At 41.4% G+C, this 19,470-nt stretch overlaps 1 protein-coding gene across 2 annotated transcripts; it reads right to left on the reverse strand.

Annotated features, from left to right (window-relative positions):
• Positions 1-987: 987 nt before the first annotated feature.
• On the reverse strand, positions 988-17,808 carry C5H1orf116 (chromosome 5 C1orf116 homolog). Of its 2 annotated transcripts, none has more exons than XM_028734389.2 (4): positions 17,711-17,808; positions 6,574-6,730; positions 3,904-4,078; positions 988-3,246 (listed from the first exon to the last, which is right to left on the reverse strand). In XM_028734389.2, the coding sequence occupies exons 2-4, from the start codon at positions 6,685-6,687 to the stop codon at positions 1,832-1,834; spliced, it is 1,704 nt and encodes a 567-aa protein (XP_028590222.2). In that variant the 5' UTR covers positions 6,688-6,730; positions 17,711-17,808; the 3' UTR covers positions 988-1,831. The 2 variants fall into 2 exon arrangements, with proteins under 2 accessions (XP_028590222.2, XP_028590223.2); XM_028734390.2 differs by lacking the exon at positions 17,711-17,808 and adding an exon at positions 17,506-17,656.
• Between the last annotated feature and the right edge of the window lie 1,662 nt (positions 17,809-19,470).

Genomic DNA, 19,470 nt, shown 5'->3' on the forward strand with positions numbered 1-19,470 from the left:
TGTGCACTCAGTAATATCTGGATGAGAGTTTCTAATAATTAAAAAAGAATTGTGTTACAACGTTTAGTGTTGAACTAAGATACAGTACCTCCTGCCAACCTAGCAATTCGAAAGCACGTCAAAGTGCAAGTAGATAAATAGGGACCGCTCCAGTGGGAAGGTAAATGGCGGTTCACCAGAAGCGGCTTAGTCATGCTGGCCACATGACCTGGAAGCTGTCTGCGGACAAACACCCGCTCCCTCGGCCTATAGAGCGAGATGAGCACGCAACCCCAGAGTCGGTCACGACTGGACCTAATGGTCAGGGGTCCCTTTACCGTAAGATACAGTACATTTTCTCTCTAATTTCTTATGGTATTCAACTCCTGAGATGGGAAAGTGTGAGAGAGGGAAGGAAAATATAAACAGAACTGTTGCACAATAGCACTTGGCTTTTACAAAAGAATACTTTTTTAATCATAGTGGATGATCAGCTCCCAAGCTCTTTTGATGTGTTCCCCACCACCACATAAATACTACAGTTCAGCTGGTTCAAAGCCAAAAATCCATCCTTCCCCTATAGTTTGGAGACCTGCTGAGCTGCCAAATACAGTGGTGCCCCGCAAGACGAATGCCTTGCAAGACGAAAAACTCGCTAGACGAAAGGGTTTTCCGTTTTTTGAGTCATTCCGCAAGACAAATTTCCCTATGGGCTTGCTTCGCAAGACGAAATGTATTGCAAGTTCTTGCGAGTTTGTTTCCTTTTTCTTAAAGCCGCTAAGCCGCTAATAGCCGCTAAGCCGCTAATAGCCGTGCTTCACAAGACGAAAAAACCGCAAGACGAAGAGACTCGCGGAACGGATTAATTTCGTCTTGCGAGGCACCACTGTACTATGCAACTATGCTTACTTTCAAGGTTATGGTTAAATTTTGTGTTTCCCACAGACCAGTTCTCCCTACTCCACTTTACTATTTTAACATGTTTTACTAACCAAAGAAAACCCAAAGTTTCCTCCATATAAAATAGTTTATTTTTCAATTTTTAATGCAATTTTCATTCTAGAATACTGCATGATTTTCAATGAGCATACAACAGTAATTTGTTCACATAAGCAGGTACAACAAACTACCATCAACCAGATCAATTCTAGTTCTAGTATTCATTTGCTTTTAATCAAATTCTAGCCAGCCATTTTGAAGACATGTTGGAGGTGAATTGGCAAGTACTTATCATTCATGAACTTGACACTTAAGATTCATATCCGATGCATTCTTGCCAGTTTATTAAATATCTAGCGCATGCGTCATCTCAGTGGATACAAACAGGCCTCCTGATTCCACCAGCTACACTGTGTGCAGCAGATTATCAGGCCCAGAGTTTTAAAAATGAACCAAAAAACATTATTGCAACTCAATCTTAACCAAAGATTTCTAGCCATATGGCTGTCGTCTTGTTACAAGGCCTATGAGTTCATAGTTTGGCATAGTAATTACAACTTAGATCCTTGAGAGTTCCCCCTTCCAGTTAACCACATACTTATTACATAGTCATACATTCATACATACCTACATAATCATACTTTTATACACTATATACAACACCCTAAGATCCTATAAAGGTGGTGGCAGATGTAAATGGCAGAATTAATCCTCCTCTACAGAAGTACTAGTTCTTGTGCAGACAGCTGAAGCCAGTGCTGGTTAATCCATCAAGAATGTCTACAGACTAGACAAGACCTTCATCCTATGCTGCAATTCCTCCCATTTTAGCTGAAGAAGCGGAGGGAGCAAGCAAGTATACTCATTATCCACAACTGAACACACAGTTTTTGTACTAATCAAATGATTTGGCTTACTCCTTCAATAGACCAAGTTTTTTCAAAGCCTCCTTTCTATGCTCCTCTGTGGCCCCCTTAGGGGTGATCTTTACACTGACACACGGTTGCCTGGGCAGCTTAGAGGGGGGCTGAAGTGGATAAGATCGTCGTTTGTCGCTTTTCTCCAACTCAGCATTATGCATTTTGTTTTCCTTCAGATCAACAAAGTCTTTCCCTGTGCCAAGGGAAGCTGGGCGTGGCCGGCTACTGCGTAGGAAGTTTGGAGTGATCTTGTCAAAAAACGACATTTTGCCAAGTGAACTACTGTTCTTAATATTCTGGTCCTCGCTCCCAGAAGAGATGCAACTGCTCAAACCGACACCTGAACGCTCCAGTGTTTTGGATTTGACATTGACTTGCTTGACAGCTGCAAGGTTGTTATCCACTGGGTAGATTTCTTTCCCACCAACCTGGTTGTGCTGTTCATCAGATTTCTTATCAGAGGTGACATTATCCATATTTACATTCTCCCTGCTGCTTGTCCTGGGAGTTTCTCTTGGAATTGAGTAAGGTGTAGTTTTGATCACATGATCATCGGGATCTTTTTCTTGATCTAGTGGGAGACCCAGTTTCTTAAGAGCTTCTCTCCTGGCTCTCCCCTGTTCATTTTGGATCGAATGAACTTTTTCCATGGAAAAGTCACCAGTTGCAGCTCTGGGCCTGCCGTTTGATGGAGCCAGAACCTTTATCTTGTGACTGGGATCCACATTGAGCTGCACAGCATTACCTTTGCTGGTTTTAAGGATAATATTGGGTGGCAGTTTCCTGGGTTTGGGGGCAGTGGGAGGACCTTGCTTGAAGTTGGGATCTAGGGCAGGTTCTTCCAGTGTAGGTTTTTGATAATTTTCTTGAGCAGCAGTAATTTGTTCAGAAATCTTCTTGCTACTTTTAGGAGAGAGAGGTTTCAGAATGGCTTCTTTCCCAATTGCTACCCCCAACTTATCTAGTGAAAGTTCCGTCTGGGTAGCTGCAGCCCCATATCCTTCCACTACATCAACATTCCTCTTATTTTCATAGTGAGGTGTCCCACTTGGCTCTTGCCCACTTCTGGGATGACTCCTCCGCTGGTCCTGGAAAGGTTCAGGGGGTGGGATGACTATAGATTCCAAGTTAGATGGCCTTAACTGGGAGCTCATTTTAGGCTTGTCATTTGGTATGTCCACTGGCTCGTGCTTAGGAGACCCCCAAGAAGTCTGGCATTTCAGAGAATCAGCAACATTAGACCCTGTTGCTTCAGCAAGGGAATCCTTGGGAGCACTTTTTACGCTGATGTTCCTTGGAAAGATATGGTGACCTGGATTTGGGGTGACAACAGGAACAGAGCCAGAAAGACATTTTTTGCTCTTTGGTTCAATTTTGTTGCGCTTTCCTAGATTTTCATGATCCAGCTCTACAATATTGGGAGTGGGGATAAAAAGAAACAAAAGAAGGAGAAGTAAGTATTGTTCTTAACAATCTTACTATCACAAAACCTCCACAAAGAGAAAGAGGAGAAGAGCAAACCCAAGTCCTTAAATTATTTGCCTTACCACAAAAGGATGAATTAAAAACAAAATACTAATTGTATCAAAGTGATATTTTAACAAATCCCACACATGGTATTTATTAGATTAAAAGCAGCGACAGAGACAGGCTCAAGGAGTAACAGAGAATATTTCTGTCTGTCTGTCTCTCTGTTTGTTTCTATGGTGGGGATGTGTGTTTGTAACCAAACTGGAACTAGATTTAGAGGTTAGGAAATGTCTTTGGTTTTTCCACAGCATAAGTGCATTGCCTTGAACCATAATACTTTAAGTTACCAATCTAAAGAGATAACTCAAGCTCATTATGGCTGCTTTTAGTTGTTCAAAGGAGCTAAAATGAATGTGTGCTTTTTAGCATCCAAGCAACTAGATCTACCCCTAAATTTTCTGCTCTTAATAGAACATGCATGTGAAACACTTTTTCCACACGGAACTCTACAGTTCTGAAACTAGTTCTGTTCTTTGTTTCCTCACAACCACCAAAACTGAGCCAGGAATGATGCTTCAGAGAGAACTCAGCTTACCTTTAGGAACATCTCTCATAGGCCACGTCCGTGGATGCTTAGAAGACTCAGCTGTCTCTGCCTCATCAGTAGAAACTCCGCTGTCTCCTTCAGTATCCAGAGAGTCTAGTGTTTCTTCAAGGAACATAAGACATTCTTTCTCCGCCACTGATAGATAGTCATAGCCACTGTCACTCTTCAAAACAAAAAAACAAAAACACCCTGAGCAACATGAACACGGAGACATAAAAACTCAAAAAGAATTATCCTCAACTCAGATTTATTACCTTCCATAAAGACTTAATTATTGCAGTGAATTTGCAAGAATTTGGTCTGTCAGTACAGCCTACAAAGGAGCACTACCTAATCTTTATAACCAAGGTCAACACCACCATTATTGTTCTCCCTTTTTTGTTTTCCTGCCGAAAGACCTACATTGTCTCCCAGTATGTTTCTGGGCACAATTCAAAGTGTTGGTGCTGACCTTTAAAGCTCTAAATGGCCTCAGTCCAGAAAACCTGAAGGAGGGCCTCAACTCTCATCGTTCAGCCCAGACACTGAGATCCAGCGCTGAGGGCCTTCTGGCGGTTCCCTCACTGTGAGAAGCCAAGTTACAGGGAACCAGGCAGAGGGCCTTCTTGGTACTGGCACCCACCCTGTGGAACGCCCTCCCATCAGATGTCAAAGAGATAAACAACTACTGTACCAGACTTTTAGAAGACATATGACAGCAGCCCTGTTTAGGGAAGCTTTTAATATGTGAAGGACTATTGTATTTTAACATTTTGTTGGAACCTGCACAGAGTGGCTGGGGAAACCCAGCCAGATCGGTGGGGTATAAATAATATATTATTATTATTATTATTATTATTATTATTATTATTATTAATTTTTTGTCAAAATAGACCATTAATTTTCTGCAACCTCCACTCCCATTCTCAAAGACTTCAGACAGAAAGACTGAACGTGGCCACAAGATATTTGGTTCAATGGCCCAATGGCCAAAATGAAGGCATAAATTACAACCACCAGATTCCAAGATTCACAGGATTTGTTTGCTTTCTGTAATTTTAAAGCATAGATATTCCAAGCAGAGTTCCAAACTGTCAATTAGTTAATGTCAATGTCCCAACTGATATACCCAAATGGTAATAAGATAAAAGGCTGACATAGGAAGAGTTGGAGTGCTGTGGTATTGGCCACATATTAGGCTTCCCTTGCTTCTTCTAGGATGAGGCCATGTGGGAGTTTTTGCAAGGTACAGGTTTATTACGATGACAAGGTAGAGGCCCCACAATAATTGAACTACCCTGCTCATCGTTATTAATTAAATGCACAAGTTCACTTCTAGTGTGCAACAGAAGGAATGGAAGTTCAATTCAGAACTGTAATTTGCATAGCTGTCAACTTTTCCCTTTTCTTGCGAGGAATCCTATTCAGAATAAGGGAATTTTCCTTTAAAAAAAGGAAATGTTGACAGCTATGGTAATTTGTGGTTAGTAAATCTCTACAAATTACAGTTAGCAAATATCTAGTAAGCTTCAAGTCAGACAGGAAATAGTTTTCCTGGTCTCATCATGAGTCCATGATGCAGACACTGTGAGCAGATGATAAAGATACCCATGCACTCACTGGACAAATCCACTCCACCTCACAGGTTACAGAATGACAGTGCTAAACTTGGAGTGAAGCTGTGTTAAACTTTAGTGAAACATATCACAGAAGTTTGCATTTGCACAAACTTGGCTAAGGCTCACCACAGTGCACTCCCCATCACCATCTCTTCAATATGGCATTATTATTATTCTTCAATGGACTAAGCATTGGGAAACTGCAACAACAGCAGCTCCAAAACATTTCTAGTGGAAGTACCGCCATTCAGTTGTCATTCGAATTTTAAGATTCTCAGCAGGTTGACTGAGGAAAATTCCTACACAGAGGTGCTTGGAGAAGCCTCACATCCTAAGGGCAAGTTCAGACATTCATGACCATAACTCAAATAATTTAATACCAAGAGCTCATCCACACCGTGCTTTCTAGGTACAGTACATGTTCATGCTTGCAAACTCTGTGTCCGAGCGCTTTAATTTTTTTCCCCTGCTGCTTTCCCAAGGAAAACCCGCTATTTATGCTACATTGAAACAAATGGCAATTTGGGTTTTCTGTGGATTGCCGTTTGCTTCGATTCAGCGGTAAAGAACAGGTTTTCACAGAGAAAGTGCTGGGGGAAATAGAAAAGGACTCAGTCACTGAGAATGAAAGCACAGATCCCTGCCTAGAAACAGCACACAAGGAAGTGACCTAAGTGACAATCAAGTCAAACACTTGCCTCAAAAATTAGTTGCCCCAAACAAGATGCTTATCCCTGTTTATCAGGAATGGGGAACCTGTGGCCCCCTCCATCTTTTGTACTCCAACTCCCATCAGCCTAATTCAGCATCTCAGAGATTATGGTAGTTGTAGTGCAACTACAGGTTCCCCATCCCTACAATACAAAGCCCTAGCTTGCAAGTAATTCCGATTGTTAAAAAAAAATTAGTTGAAAACTTTAGCCCAAGGTTAAGATGGTGCTTTATCTTTTATATTTCTTAAATGTTTTAGCAGTTGGATATTTTATTTAGGGCTATAGACCAGTCTGAAGGTTTTGAAATTATGTGGAACAGAAAAATAAATTGAATTAAATTAATATACCTTTCCGGACAAGCTGGAGTCGTTGCTGATCATACTGTCACAACTGCCTGCACTGTGAACAATTGCTCTGGGTTCTGGGTCAGCTGTCCCTATCCACAAATCCTTTTTAGGCATATCACTAGTCAGGCAAGAGAGCAGTAAGTATGACTGAAGAACTCTGGAGAGGAAACAAAAGAAGAAGCCATAAACATCACAACTTCAGAACATACTCAAAAACAGATTACTGCTGCAGAAATCCTGCCAGTCACTGCATATGAATATCATTTTTCAAGGATTCCAACTCATTTATACCTTGCTGCTTTTACGCACATGGCAGCTCACAACAAGATATAAAGCAATGCCCAAATTCGCAAGCCTTGGGATCCAATAAAGTCAATACACTTGACTTAGTGGTACTTTCCCTTCACCATGATACATTGCTATAATAATCAATCAATTATTGGAAGTAGTGTCCTCAGGGCCACCAACAAACAGGTAGAAGGGGTAGGAGTTTGTGGGTGGCCAACCCCCCCTTCATCCTTTTTTAGTAGCGTAAGTATGTCAATCAGACATTTATGAAGAAAATTAGAGCAGAAAATGTGACTCAGCAGGCAGCACTGCTGCTAAGGACACTTCATCACTGTTGCTAAGCAACTGGAGGAAGAAATATTGATGCCCAAGCCTGGGACTCAAGAGGGGCCCCTCCTAGAGCAGCAGGAAACATCAGAAGCTAAGAAGAAGAGGATACTGGGGTGTGTTTGTTAAAGCACTTTCCTCATGCCCACATTATTTCATTCACTCAGTGCGCTGCCTTTATAGAATAAAACAAAATGGGCTTGGTTCAGTATATGTTACTTAGAAGTAACTCCCTTGAAATAAATGAGGCTTCCTTTCTACTGAGGAAAAATATATGTGATATTGCAGTTGTTACCCTGCTCTGCTTTTCCACACCCCACAAACAATCACTACTGGTCTGCTTGACATCGCTGGGCTGTTCTTTATTCATATACAGTAATAATCTTTGCCTTGGCTTTTGACATCTGAGGTGTGTTTTTAGGACCTACCCTATCGCTGTGACAGTGACCTATGTTAACTTTTTTAACACCAACTTTTAAATTGTTGTAACCTGTTCTGGGACCTGTTGCTGAAGGGCAGCCAATCAAAATAAACAATACTAATACAAAAATACAAAAAGAATCAGCAAATAAAGCAAACAAAATTAAACACCTTACAACTGCAGCAAGTTAAAATTCCTGTACACTGTACTTTTAACATAATGTTTTCTTAAAAAAAATCAAGGCAAAATGTTTTTAACATAATGTTTTTTTAAAAAAAATCAAGGCAAAATGTTTTGCGCACAACTGATAAAAGTTGCAGCCATTTTAAACCCACTTCTGTCTATGCATAGCTCTCACTCACACACCCTACCTTTCAGGAATAAATAAAAATAAATACTCTGGGCAAAATTATTATTTATTACTAGCAACCTTGTGCCCAGAATTGCTTGGGAATTCTAAGGATTGGTCCACACCAGTGGTTAATGTGGATTTGCAGCTCATTTTGTCTCTAATTATTATTCTTTTTGCATTGTCTATATGACGCCTCCTTATCCAAATGGCAGCCCACACCTTTTCCCACTAAATTTGAATTTTCCTAATCCATGGATAATCCAGTAAAGGAAGAAAATACAAGATAAAATAGTATGTGACCAGACTGTTGATCCAATGAAGTGCATTGTGTGGGCAGGTTGTTTTACATGACTGGTGACATTTCACTGGGTGCTGCCTGCCACACTTCCTACTTCCATTTTGTTTCCATCTGCCCAAAGAAAAGCTGCTGAAGGCACATTCACATTTTAACAGTATTTTAAAAAAAACAAAACAACCCAGCTATTTTGGCCAGAAGTGCTTTTGCTTGAAACAGCTGTATTAAAAATAAAAATAAAACTTGTCCTTTCAGTTACAAGAAGTGGGAAAGGAAATAAAGGCAAGGAAGTGACCGTCTTTCATGCCACTGTCTCCAAATCCTTGCTTGACATGGAGCCACACACATTATTGGAGGGGCGGCGGCGGCATTCACTGTTTTGTGCACATCTGGTACATCAGAAAGCCCGTATATAAAAAATTAAAACATGCACATGCATAGGTAACAAATATCTGTGCAAATATCCACAACAGACTTCAGGTTTCCTGGCTTGGAGCAACACATACAGTAAAAAAATAGTGCCTTTTGTACAAATTTGGCACACTAGAAAACTTGTATTTCAGAAATTTTTGAAGTGTGTGCATGGGTAAGTAAATACCTGCATACATGCCCACAATGGACCTCAGGTTTCCAGAAGCTATGATGAGTTAGGAAGTACAATATGAGGGCAGGGAACACCAAGACAATATAGTGAATACATCCAATCAAACGCCACCTACTAGTGCAGACAGAAAATAGTAAGAGGTTTTGAAAGCACTCATGTGTAGATGACAACAAACAAGCATGCACATGCAGAAGTTGGCCCATGTCCACATTAACCACTAAAGTGATCACCAATATAAAACTAGCATATCAGAAAAGTTTTGAAATCAGTGGTTAAAAAATCAGTTTGGCCCACCATCTTGATTCAAAATGCCATCTAAATGTACTTGAACACAGACGAAAACCTGCTCTTTGATGTCAGGAACCATTATGCAAAATGTGGTTACAATATCTTTAAAAGGTGTCCAAATACACAGTGAACAAACATTTTTTCAAACTACATAGTAAGTATTTTTAAGTCATGTCACATATTTCACAAAAAGTGACTCACAATGTTAAAAAACTAACAGGTAAACAAAGTATAAAAACAAGACTAGCTGGAACAAAACAAGAGCCATACAGCAAGAATAGCTATTAAAAGCAATTTGCTCTTTCGTAAGGTTTTTCTTATTGCACTTCTTGCACATCCATTGATGTCACAAATCCCAACACCATTTGGAAATGCCATGTTGACAAAATCAGTTTCTCTTTCTGCTTTTTAGCAGATTTTCTTAACCTGAAGCACCACTTTAGCTAATGGGGCCTCCCGCGGCTGCCGCATCGGCGGAGCACGATTTCTGTTCTCATCCTGAAGCAAAGTTCTTAACCTGAAGCACTATTTCTGGGTTAGTAGAGTCTGTAACCTGAAGCGTATGTAACCTGAAGCGTATGTAACCCGAGGTACCACTGTACACTCTTGTTGCTGTTTCAGTTCAGAATTGGATCAATCCCAAGCCTTTTTAAGGGGTTCTCTTTATGTAATCGGGGGGGGGGGCAGGGAGACTAGCAAATCCTGCCCCTTCCAGCACATCCCCCTCCTGTTCTCTGCTGGTTAAGGCTTGCTGCACGTTCTCAAACCCCAACAAGCACCTGCAGAAATGGCCCATGCCCACATATATATGGCTATAGAGACGGAATCTTACTCTGGATTGTTGAAGACCCTGCTGAAGTCCCCACAGTAGCTACCTCTGAAATGAGTTCTCATCTTGGAGTTTAAGACCACTTCCTCCTGTACACAGTTTCTAGCTTGTGTGCCTTAAATGGTAGAAGAGACCGTTTCGAGTTACCTCTCTCAGTCAAGAGAGAAGGCATTAGCCAAGACCAATGCTTCACCAAACTGTAGACATTTTGCTTGCCAGACAGAATACACTCCTCCTATCTTCATCCACCACCACATGCTGTTCTAGGTTGACTGGGGTGGAGGTGCAAGTGGAGGGAGGAGAGGAAGAAATCCCTGTTGCACCAGTGCAGCTCATTGCTCCCACTAGCGCAGCTATTTCGTTGAATCTATCCCTATGACCGGATGTAACCCTTGTAATGAAAGAAAGGCTCTATGTTTCTCCAAGCCTATAGAAGTTCAGCCTCAGGACAACAGAAGACCTGCATGCATGAAATGCACTACATTAAAGCACCAGCTTTCTTTGCACAGGAGCACATTCCTTCGGAATGACAAGGAGAGCAAAGGATGACATTTCACAATATCATATCCCTTTATTATTACTGCTAATGCTGACTCTGCCTATGAACCAGCAACGCTGCAGAGTCACAGATTAACTTTAAATAATGCAAGGTTGTCACAGGCTCTATGGGCAACCTGCCTATTTACTTAGGGCAGAGGCCAGGGTGTGCATTTCCCTACCTGGCACATACCTCACATTCCTTATGTGAAGGAGAACGCCTTAAAGGGACAGGCCACACACATATGGTAGGACAGGGGTCTTTTAGGAAAGGCCCGTCCAGACAGCCCCTTCCCACGTTCCCGCTTTAAAGCTATAGTGCACAATGAGTGGTGTGGGATGAGTTGGAGGAAATCTAAGCAGGTGTCTTTCACCCCTACTAGGGATGGAGAAATCTGCCAGTTTAAGATTTGCATTTTTCCAGTGTTAAGTTCAGTCCATCACATTTTCACACCTGACTGTGATTAAAAAAAATAAAAATCTTAGAAGTATTCATTAGCATTTTATTCCACATTTTGCCCAATGTGCACACTTTTGTAAGCAATTTTACCTAACGGAATGTATTTTTGTATGTTATTTTCACTATTGTGAGCGTTTTCATGTACATTTCCCCATGATATATGCAAAATTCTGAATCTTTTGAAAGAAAGTTGACTTTTGGTTCACATTTTGTTTTGGGGAAATATAAATTAGGTACAATTATGGGATTGTAGAGTTGGAAGGGACCCCAAGGATCATCTAGTCCAACCCCCTGCAATGCAGGAACATGCAGCTTGTCCCATATGGGGATCAAAGCTGAAACCTTGATGTAATCAGCATCACACTCTAACCAACTAGATTCACATTTAAGCATACACTGAAATGACTTTCTTCCCCATCCCTCATCCCTACACACATATACGAGAGGTCACTGAAAGAGGCCAGCTGCTCTGGTGCCACTGATATAAAATTGACAGCAACAACATATGTCTGATTCCTTACCCACCTGTCACCATAAGGTTCCAGGGAGGATTACAGCAATTTAAAAATACAATATTAAAAACAATTAAAAACAAATTATAGTCACAATAATTGGGTGGATCCTAATAATATATATCTCATATATATCTCAGGTCACGTACCAGAGGCCAAGGTACAATGGAGACTACAGAAGGAATGTGTCAGATACACCTCTGTGGGGAGGGAATTCCAAAACTTTGTGGTGGCCACCAAAAGTGCCCTCTCCCAGGCCACCACACACAAATTTCTGAGGGTGGTGGAACTACCAATGTGAGGCCCAGATGAAAACTGCAGCTGTTTTAAAACAGAGGTTGATACATAGGGGACTAGTGGGGGATTAAGCTGACTGCAGTGTGTGGAATTTAGGGCATGTCCGGAAATTCTACACCGGTTACAAAAGGCAATATTGACTACACCCCAGCTAAGCTTCAAAATCGTATTAAAGCTTCAAAATCATATTAAAGGGCAACTGAGGGGGTAGGGGTATAATGGACAGGTGGCATTTACAAATCAGAACATTCATCGGTTCATGTGAAATTTGTGCAAAGTTTGCCTCAAGGTGATACAACATCCGCTGTTTATTGAGCCTTCATTCCAATTTGTTTGCGCAGTTCATAAAACTTCACTTTGAGTTATTGTTGTCCCACACTTCCGAGTGCATGTCCTCATTTTTTTAATAGACTTTTTCTTTTATGGTGTGTATAAACACTTCCTTATATACTGCTTTTCCTCCAGGGAGCTTGAGTATGTGGTTTGGCTATACTTTATCCTCACAACAACCCTGTGACGTTAGCCTGTGATAAGATCACCCACCAAGTGTGCTTCATAGCTAAGTGAATGCCTTTCCAGTCCTAGTCATTTAGCTTAACTTATACTAACAAAGACCTGATTGGACAGGAAATAATACAACCATAGAAATACAATGGCTATATTCACATCAACCTCAATACAGCCTCATGGTATCATCCTCTATGTCACATACTGTCTTATTTTCCCCACAGTCTTGAGACTTGAATTCACCATGTGCTGGTATGCTCCCTCTTCTCATATATTGTCTCCTCCTTCACAGTTTGCTGCGACAGAGCCAACTGTGATTATACCTAATCAGAATTGCTTCAAAGCTATGATTTACAAACCTTCACCAAACACATTTAAAGCCTTTTAATCCTAGTTTGGTCCTAATGCAAATCCTACAGAAAGGGAAAAGCACACCTCTGGTTAACCTTGAAGCCCTCTGCCCCATATTGTTTTATGTCAAACAGCCCTGGCCACAGCCCTCATGTTCCCCAGCTTCCCCCTCAAAAAGTTTAGTGTTACAAACTCAGGCAACTCTACACACTGAAGGCATTCCTGTTTCACCCTGATGCTTGACTCGCACCCAATCCCCTCTGCCTTCTGTCCTTCCAAAATAAATAGACATAAGCCCTAGTCCATAGACACTGAGTCTCTTTGTGTGTGAACCTCCAGGCTGATCCGCAAGGTCAGATTTGAATCTTCAAGCTACAGATCCAAGCCATGATCCAACAGCCAAGCTATGTGAGAGGCACCCTACAGCTTCTGTTGAAGCAGCTACTGGACTTGCCTAAGACTATGCAACAAAATCAGTGGCAGAAGCCAAGAGTGTCACCCATCTTTTCCCACCACTCCCTCCCCATGTTTCATTCAGTACATGAAGCCATTCTGCCTTGTGAGGATGTGGTCACAAGCTTTCTAACCAGAAATACATGTTTCCAGCTCCACCCCTCTGCCTGTCACATTCTGTAAAGTCATCCAGCAAGAGATGGGAAGACTACTCCCTCTTAACATGGATAACTAGTATTTAAAGCTCAGCAGCACTGAAAAGCTTCTTTTCAAAATGCAGGCATGTCAGTTCCATTCGTAAGAAGGCGCTAGAGCATCACAGGGTGTGTTCATTCAAATTGCAAAAATCAGCGTGATCAAGGGTGCTATCACGTCAGCGAATCATCTTATATAATAAAAAGGAAACTCTCAAAGATTGCGGTGCACGTGTGCCAATCATAATATTTACAGTTTTCACATGGGAGACTGAATGCCTTCCATTATTCCTCAGCCTTGGCCATGCCCTTGATGCCACATACATAAGCAACGATCTAGAAAGGGGGCAGTCCCTGCCTCACTTCCCATCTCATCTTCCTTAGGTTAGGAAGGACCTTTATGAACTCTGCTTGGGGGAAATAAGCTATCTTGTGTTGTACAAAATCCAGCAACAGGGTTCATTCACATCACGGCACTGTACACAGAGATTAAATCAAGACAAAATCCCAAGGCCTCCTATCAAAGACAGCAATTTCTCCACTCGAGTTACTGTATTTTTCTGTGTATAAGACTAGATTTTCCCCCCTTAAAAATAATGTCAAAAATTAGGGGGCATCTTATACACGGATACATCTGCCCCCCCCCCCATTTTCTTAAATCTGAGTCCCCCAAAATAGGGGGTGTCTTATACATGGGGGAATCTTATAGATGGAAAAATACGGTACCCTGCTTGTGTTCCAGTACACAGTATTTGTGACGAAGTTGGATAAGAGAGTGACTAACAGGTATTTAGCAACGCCACCATCATCAGTGCAGAATGTTCAGTATGGACAAAAGGAAAGTTGCTCAGACACAGATACACATACATCTTACCTTTGCTTTAACAGGATGAACACTGTTGTTTTGTGAAACAGTTTTTCTTAGCCATCAATTATACCATTTACTTTCAAGTGTATAAGGAGGCAACCATGACAAGAGCAATATACAGAGTTACAGAGCTGGCCCAATACATTTTAGCACCTGAGGTGAACTACAAAATGGCACCACCACCCCTTCCCCCAGAGAAGAATGGGTGAGTGAAAGTCTACATCAGGAAGAAGGGGGGAAATAAACATCTACATCTGGATCTGCTGCCCCTGTGGATCCTGTCGCCTAAAACAATTGCCTCACCTTGCCTCCTGGGTGGGCCGGTCCTGCAGAGTTATTTCATTAGGAGGATGCCTCATAGTAAGAAAATATGGCGGGGGGGGGGGGGGAAGAGACAGACTCTCATCACATTGGATCAACAATGATCCCAAAAGAAGATGTGTAAAAAGCAGTCTTCTGACTTCTGTTACTAAGAGGAACAAACATGTGTCCAATATGATATTAAAGGGTTTGGTGCACTGAATAAGCAGCCAAGAAAATTACAATCTAACTTGCCCAAGACTGTATATTACTACTTAAAAATTTTGATCCCTAGCATCACAATTAAGCAGCTGAACCTGGAAGGACAGTTGAGTAATCCAGAGCCTAGATATTCAAAAGGCTTTAGAAGCTAACAAAGGTGTAGTTAAAGCTCTAAAATCTGAGATATTAAATATTAACTCACAACCTGAAGCCACAGTTCACTGATAGTGATTATGAACATAGGACACAGCAGTAAAATGTTTTCTTGCTGCATTGCCACTTATTCTTAAGGAAATGAAACCAGGGTGTGCCCAATACCTGATATTGTTATGAGTTTGAGGGAGAGGAAATAGGCTGTAGGTGAGATCCTTGTAACCCCTTGTAACCCCTTGATCCAGCAAGTGTTAAAACATAAGCCAGGCCAGCTAGATGAGGTGATAGCCTGGGTGATGGGCCATTAAGGGGAAAACAAAGGAAAGGGGCAATTGAGTTTAGAGTTGAGTTGCAGTGATGTGGGCCAGATTTCAAGCAGCAAGCTGGGAGGAGAGAGAGAGAGAGAGAGAGAGAGAGAGAGCGCAATGTTTGATGTCTGTTTGAATCCAAGGCTGTGGATATGGGAGAAACAAGATCCTTTTGGGTGTTGATGCTATGATAGGCTCAGGTTGTATACATGTGCAAATAAACCATATATCATAAAGGCACCACAGTCTCTGCTATGCCTCATTCCCAAAAGGAAACATAACCCCTGGGTAAGCACCTAGAATCCCTGTAATCTTGCCCCACTCGGAGATTAGGGTGGTGTGAAACAATATCAACAACACATATCATATATGAGCCAACTGAAGGAGGCAGGCATTTTCAATTCTTGACCTTCAGCTACAGTGGAGTCCCTGTAGGCTCTGGGCCCACAAAACATATGTTTACCATCATGTAGTGAAACGGGTACCAACACTGTGGAGGGAGCAGAGGGAATGGGCAACAGCCAGCTCTCAGAAGGGAAGCAATAAGTGAGGCAGCTGTACCCACTACCACCTCAATTTAAAGGGGGTAGGAATATGGATTTGAATCCAAATTGCTTCTTGCAAACTGAGAAGACAAGCCCCATTGGAGTTCCCAATGAGGAACTACCTGCTGGATCCGATCCTAGCGGGACTCCCTGTCAGCATCTATCCCTTCAAGTTTCAATTGCGCCTTTGTAGCTGCAGCTGTATCTGTCCCGCACTGACATCACCTATGACATCGTTTGTGGGGAAGGTCCTCACTGGCCAAACTGGGACTCTCGTGGGCCAAATTATGTCACGGAGCAGACGTTCCCCACTGCTATTTTATATCATAGGTATTAGAAACAAACAGCCCTCGGTACATGTAGTACTGCTGATTACTTTTTAGACAGAGGCAAAATACTTGGGTCTACAAGATCAGATGGTCTCCTCTATAACTAGTTGCTTTTTAAACTATAAGAAGATTAAGTACTAGGTCCTACAATCTGGAAGGTAAAGTCCTTCCACCAAGGGGCATTATAAATATGGTTTATTGTCACAAGTGATGTTAAACGCCAGCTCAGGTCCTTCATTTGATGCTTAGCTGCAAGTGGATTTTAATAGTGTAAAATGAAAGTCTCATCCAAATCCCTCCTCCTTTCTACAACCTTTCTACAACCAACCTATTTATTATATGTGCACTGTTACATTTTGTTTAATGTATATTTTAATTAATGTTATTGTGTATTTTAAGTATAGTAGTAAACTGTTTAGATTTTGGCATATAAGTGGATACAACAATCAATCAATCAGTCAGATGAAGCAGTGCACGTTGTTGGAATTTAGCATGCATCGGGACAAATACCAAGAGTCAATTACTATCTCTTTTCCCTGTTAGATCATTTCATGGTCCCCTCAAGTAGAGGTTACTTTAATTTCGTTTATAGTATTTTCTTGGGCGGTATAGGCTTGCTCCAGTTTTTAATCTAGCACACAGAGCTTAGCTGACTGACTGATACATTGCCCAAGAATACCCTGCAAATGAAACTCAGTGACTCCATTGAAGAATTTAGATTTTGTTTTTAAATAAGCTTTGGTGACATGTATTCTTATGTATTAAAAACCAACAGAATTAAAGAGAGTTGCCAGTTCACTAAAAAAAAAAAAAAAATGCTACTTTGAATGCATCTGCATGGACTAATGCTATTCTGCATCCCATTGGCCAAACCACATCAGAATAAGAGACAGAACGTGTCAAACATACATGCACAAGCACCTTGACCCTGGAGACCCATCCACTTCAACCTACACAAAAGACTCTTTAATCATTACCCTTACAGTACCAGAGCTGCACAATCCTAGTTTTCCAGTTTCAAATTCCAAGCAGGCATAGTTCTGCATGTTTACCTACATTTAACTGATAAGGAGCACATTTCCACCCCCATCTCATGTTAAAAACAATTTCCATCCAAGTCTCTGAAGATTTATTAAAATAATTTAAATGATTGCAAAACTTAAAGTAAGCTTATTTTCCCATAAGTGTGATAATTATATATATATATATATAGAGAGAGAGAGAGAGAGTATAATGTATAATATATATAATATATTATATATTATAGAGAGAGTGCATTTATGCTTGGTTGCATCTTCCAGATTTTTTGAAAGGAAGCTGCTTTTCTTACTATATATTTTCATTGTTAAAAAGCCTGAACAGAAGCCATGAAAGAGACAAACATTTGTCATTCACAGATTTACAGATTAAAAGTCATTTTAAAAGCAACTAAGCTACCAACAGAATTCCCCCTAAATTCTATCAGGAAAGGTTTGCAACATGCATGGATTACCTTCACTAGGAAACTCGAGACTTTCCATAATCCTTTACGAGCCCAAAGATTTCAGTAGGAACAACGGCAAGAAAGATAGCACGAAACAGGGGAAGCGTATAAGCAAGACTGGACAAGCCAGCTATCTGGTCGGCTATTTGTATCTAAATCCAGGAACACTCCTTTTCCGCCTAAGCAAACATAGTTTAGTTAGAGTTTAACTCACCTTTACTAGGAAATAAAAACAATTCCAGCTACTCTGCTATGAAATGACACGACCAAACAGGCTATACCACCTTCTCTGTTCTCTTCTTGACCTCCTACTGACTTACCTAGACAGGTAAATTCCTCCTCTGTCTTCCTCACTCCACCCTACTTCTGACTCTCAACCAATCATGCATCCTCCTTCAAACTCCTCATTCCAGCTGTTACCAAAAGGAGGGGAAGGCGGGATTACAGAGCTCTCGGCCAACCACTTTTTTCCCCCAGTTCTAAACTTTGGCAGCCAGGAATGAAGCAAAACAGGTAAATGTTTATTTTTAATCTGCATTTTCTGAAGATGAATCGTTTTGCAGCTAAAATGTCACAGGTTATATTTCCCATTCAGGGGGAACTGTAGGATATGAGTTTTCCCTTCCTCTGAAAAAGGGGGGTGACAAAAAAAAAAAATCAGAAGCCCACGCATGGCGTGGGATGCATTGCTTCATTCTTTGAAGCCCCTTGGTTTTCCCGTCTTTCTTAAGGCTGTATTCCTACTGCTTTTCTTCCCCTACCAATTGCTCAAAAATGCAGGCAGAGGACAGTCAATAACTCTGGAGAATGGAGTTGTAGACGTGGGTCACCTTCCATCAGCTATCTGGCTTAGATCCAGCAGTGTGTGTTATTCATTTTATTTCTTCTAGCGTTCTCAGTGTAGCCAAGCTTCCCCTATCTCATTGTTGGCATCCGTCTGTCTCGGGAGACAATGGAGGAATGTGCCTTTGGGGGTGAAGTCAAACCCTTGGAGAGTTACAGAGCCTGCTGTGGCTGTAGAGACCAATGCAGGAGAGACATGTTTTGTTGCAGCTGGGGCAGATGAAGGCATCCGGTTGTGCTGCTGCAGATGCACCATGGCATTTCTTCTCTCTGTACTCATTTCTCCTCTGGTGTGTGCTACGCACTCACAACCTATCAGTCTCCAAGCACTATGGTTGTCTGTAAGGAATTCCAACACAGTGGAGTTGTTGTCAACCTTCATGTCTCACAGACATTTTTGTAATGCAGAGTTAATGTGCCAATGGGCCAAGTGCCTGAAGCCAGCTTTCCATAGAGCACGACCTTTACACCTATATGTTAGCATCATTGCTACCCCTTTAAAACCATGAAAACTAATGAAAAGAGAAATGGACCTCCCTCTGTGAACAGACTGCAGATGTGGGAACTGAATCTGTGATCCACAGGTACCAGCTGCTAGAATGAGGCAGGGAAAAACGAAGGATACAGAAGTGCATCTGCAGGCCTTAGAGTGGATAGTCATTGCCCAAAACAGACTCAGGCTTATCACCGTGTAAATATGCATGGATATGAAGTCTTATTTTCATTTCTGATCCATCAGAAGTTTCTTGGCTGATGCTAGAACTTGTTCAGATAAATGGGTTGCTATTATATGCAGCGACACCTGGCTGTTCCTACACCTAACCCATGAAAGGCTGGCATCGTATAAATGGGAAATAATAATAGTAATTGGGAAATTGTAGGCTTGCTCTAGATTAGTGGAATTTAAACTTCCTACCCTCAGGAAACACTTTCTACATCAATCCATCTCCAGAATACCCCTTGTATAGTACAGAAAATTCAAGGACATACCAGTAGTTCCAGTATGCATTCTAAAATACATAGCCATCACTGGAGTCTTACTCCCAAGGAAGAAAGTGTTCATAGGCTCCTAGCATGGGAATAAGTACACCCTATGTACACTTATCCCATGTACACCCTATGTACACTTAG

This window comes from Podarcis muralis, chromosome 5 (assembly GCF_964188315.1).
Source record: "Podarcis muralis chromosome 5, rPodMur119.hap1.1, whole genome shotgun sequence".
Lineage (NCBI taxonomy): Eukaryota > Metazoa > Chordata > Lepidosauria > Squamata > Lacertidae > Podarcis > Podarcis muralis.

What these genes read in the sequence shown, in the direction of transcription:
- C5H1orf116 (XM_028734389.2), bottom strand. Translation starts at nt 6,687, where the DNA reads ATGCCTAAAAAGGATTTGTGGATAGGGACAGCTGACCCAGAACCCAGA. An exon ending in ACTCCAGCTTGTCCGGAAAG is followed by an intron (nt 4,079 to 6,573) that starts GTATATTAATTT and finishes TTTGTTTTGAAG; the next exon opens with AGTGACAGTGGCTATGACTA. An exon ending in TATGAGAGATGTTCCTAAAG is followed by an intron (nt 3,247 to 3,903) that starts GTAAGCTGAGTT and finishes CCAATATTGTAG; the next exon opens with AGCTGGATCATGAAAATCTA.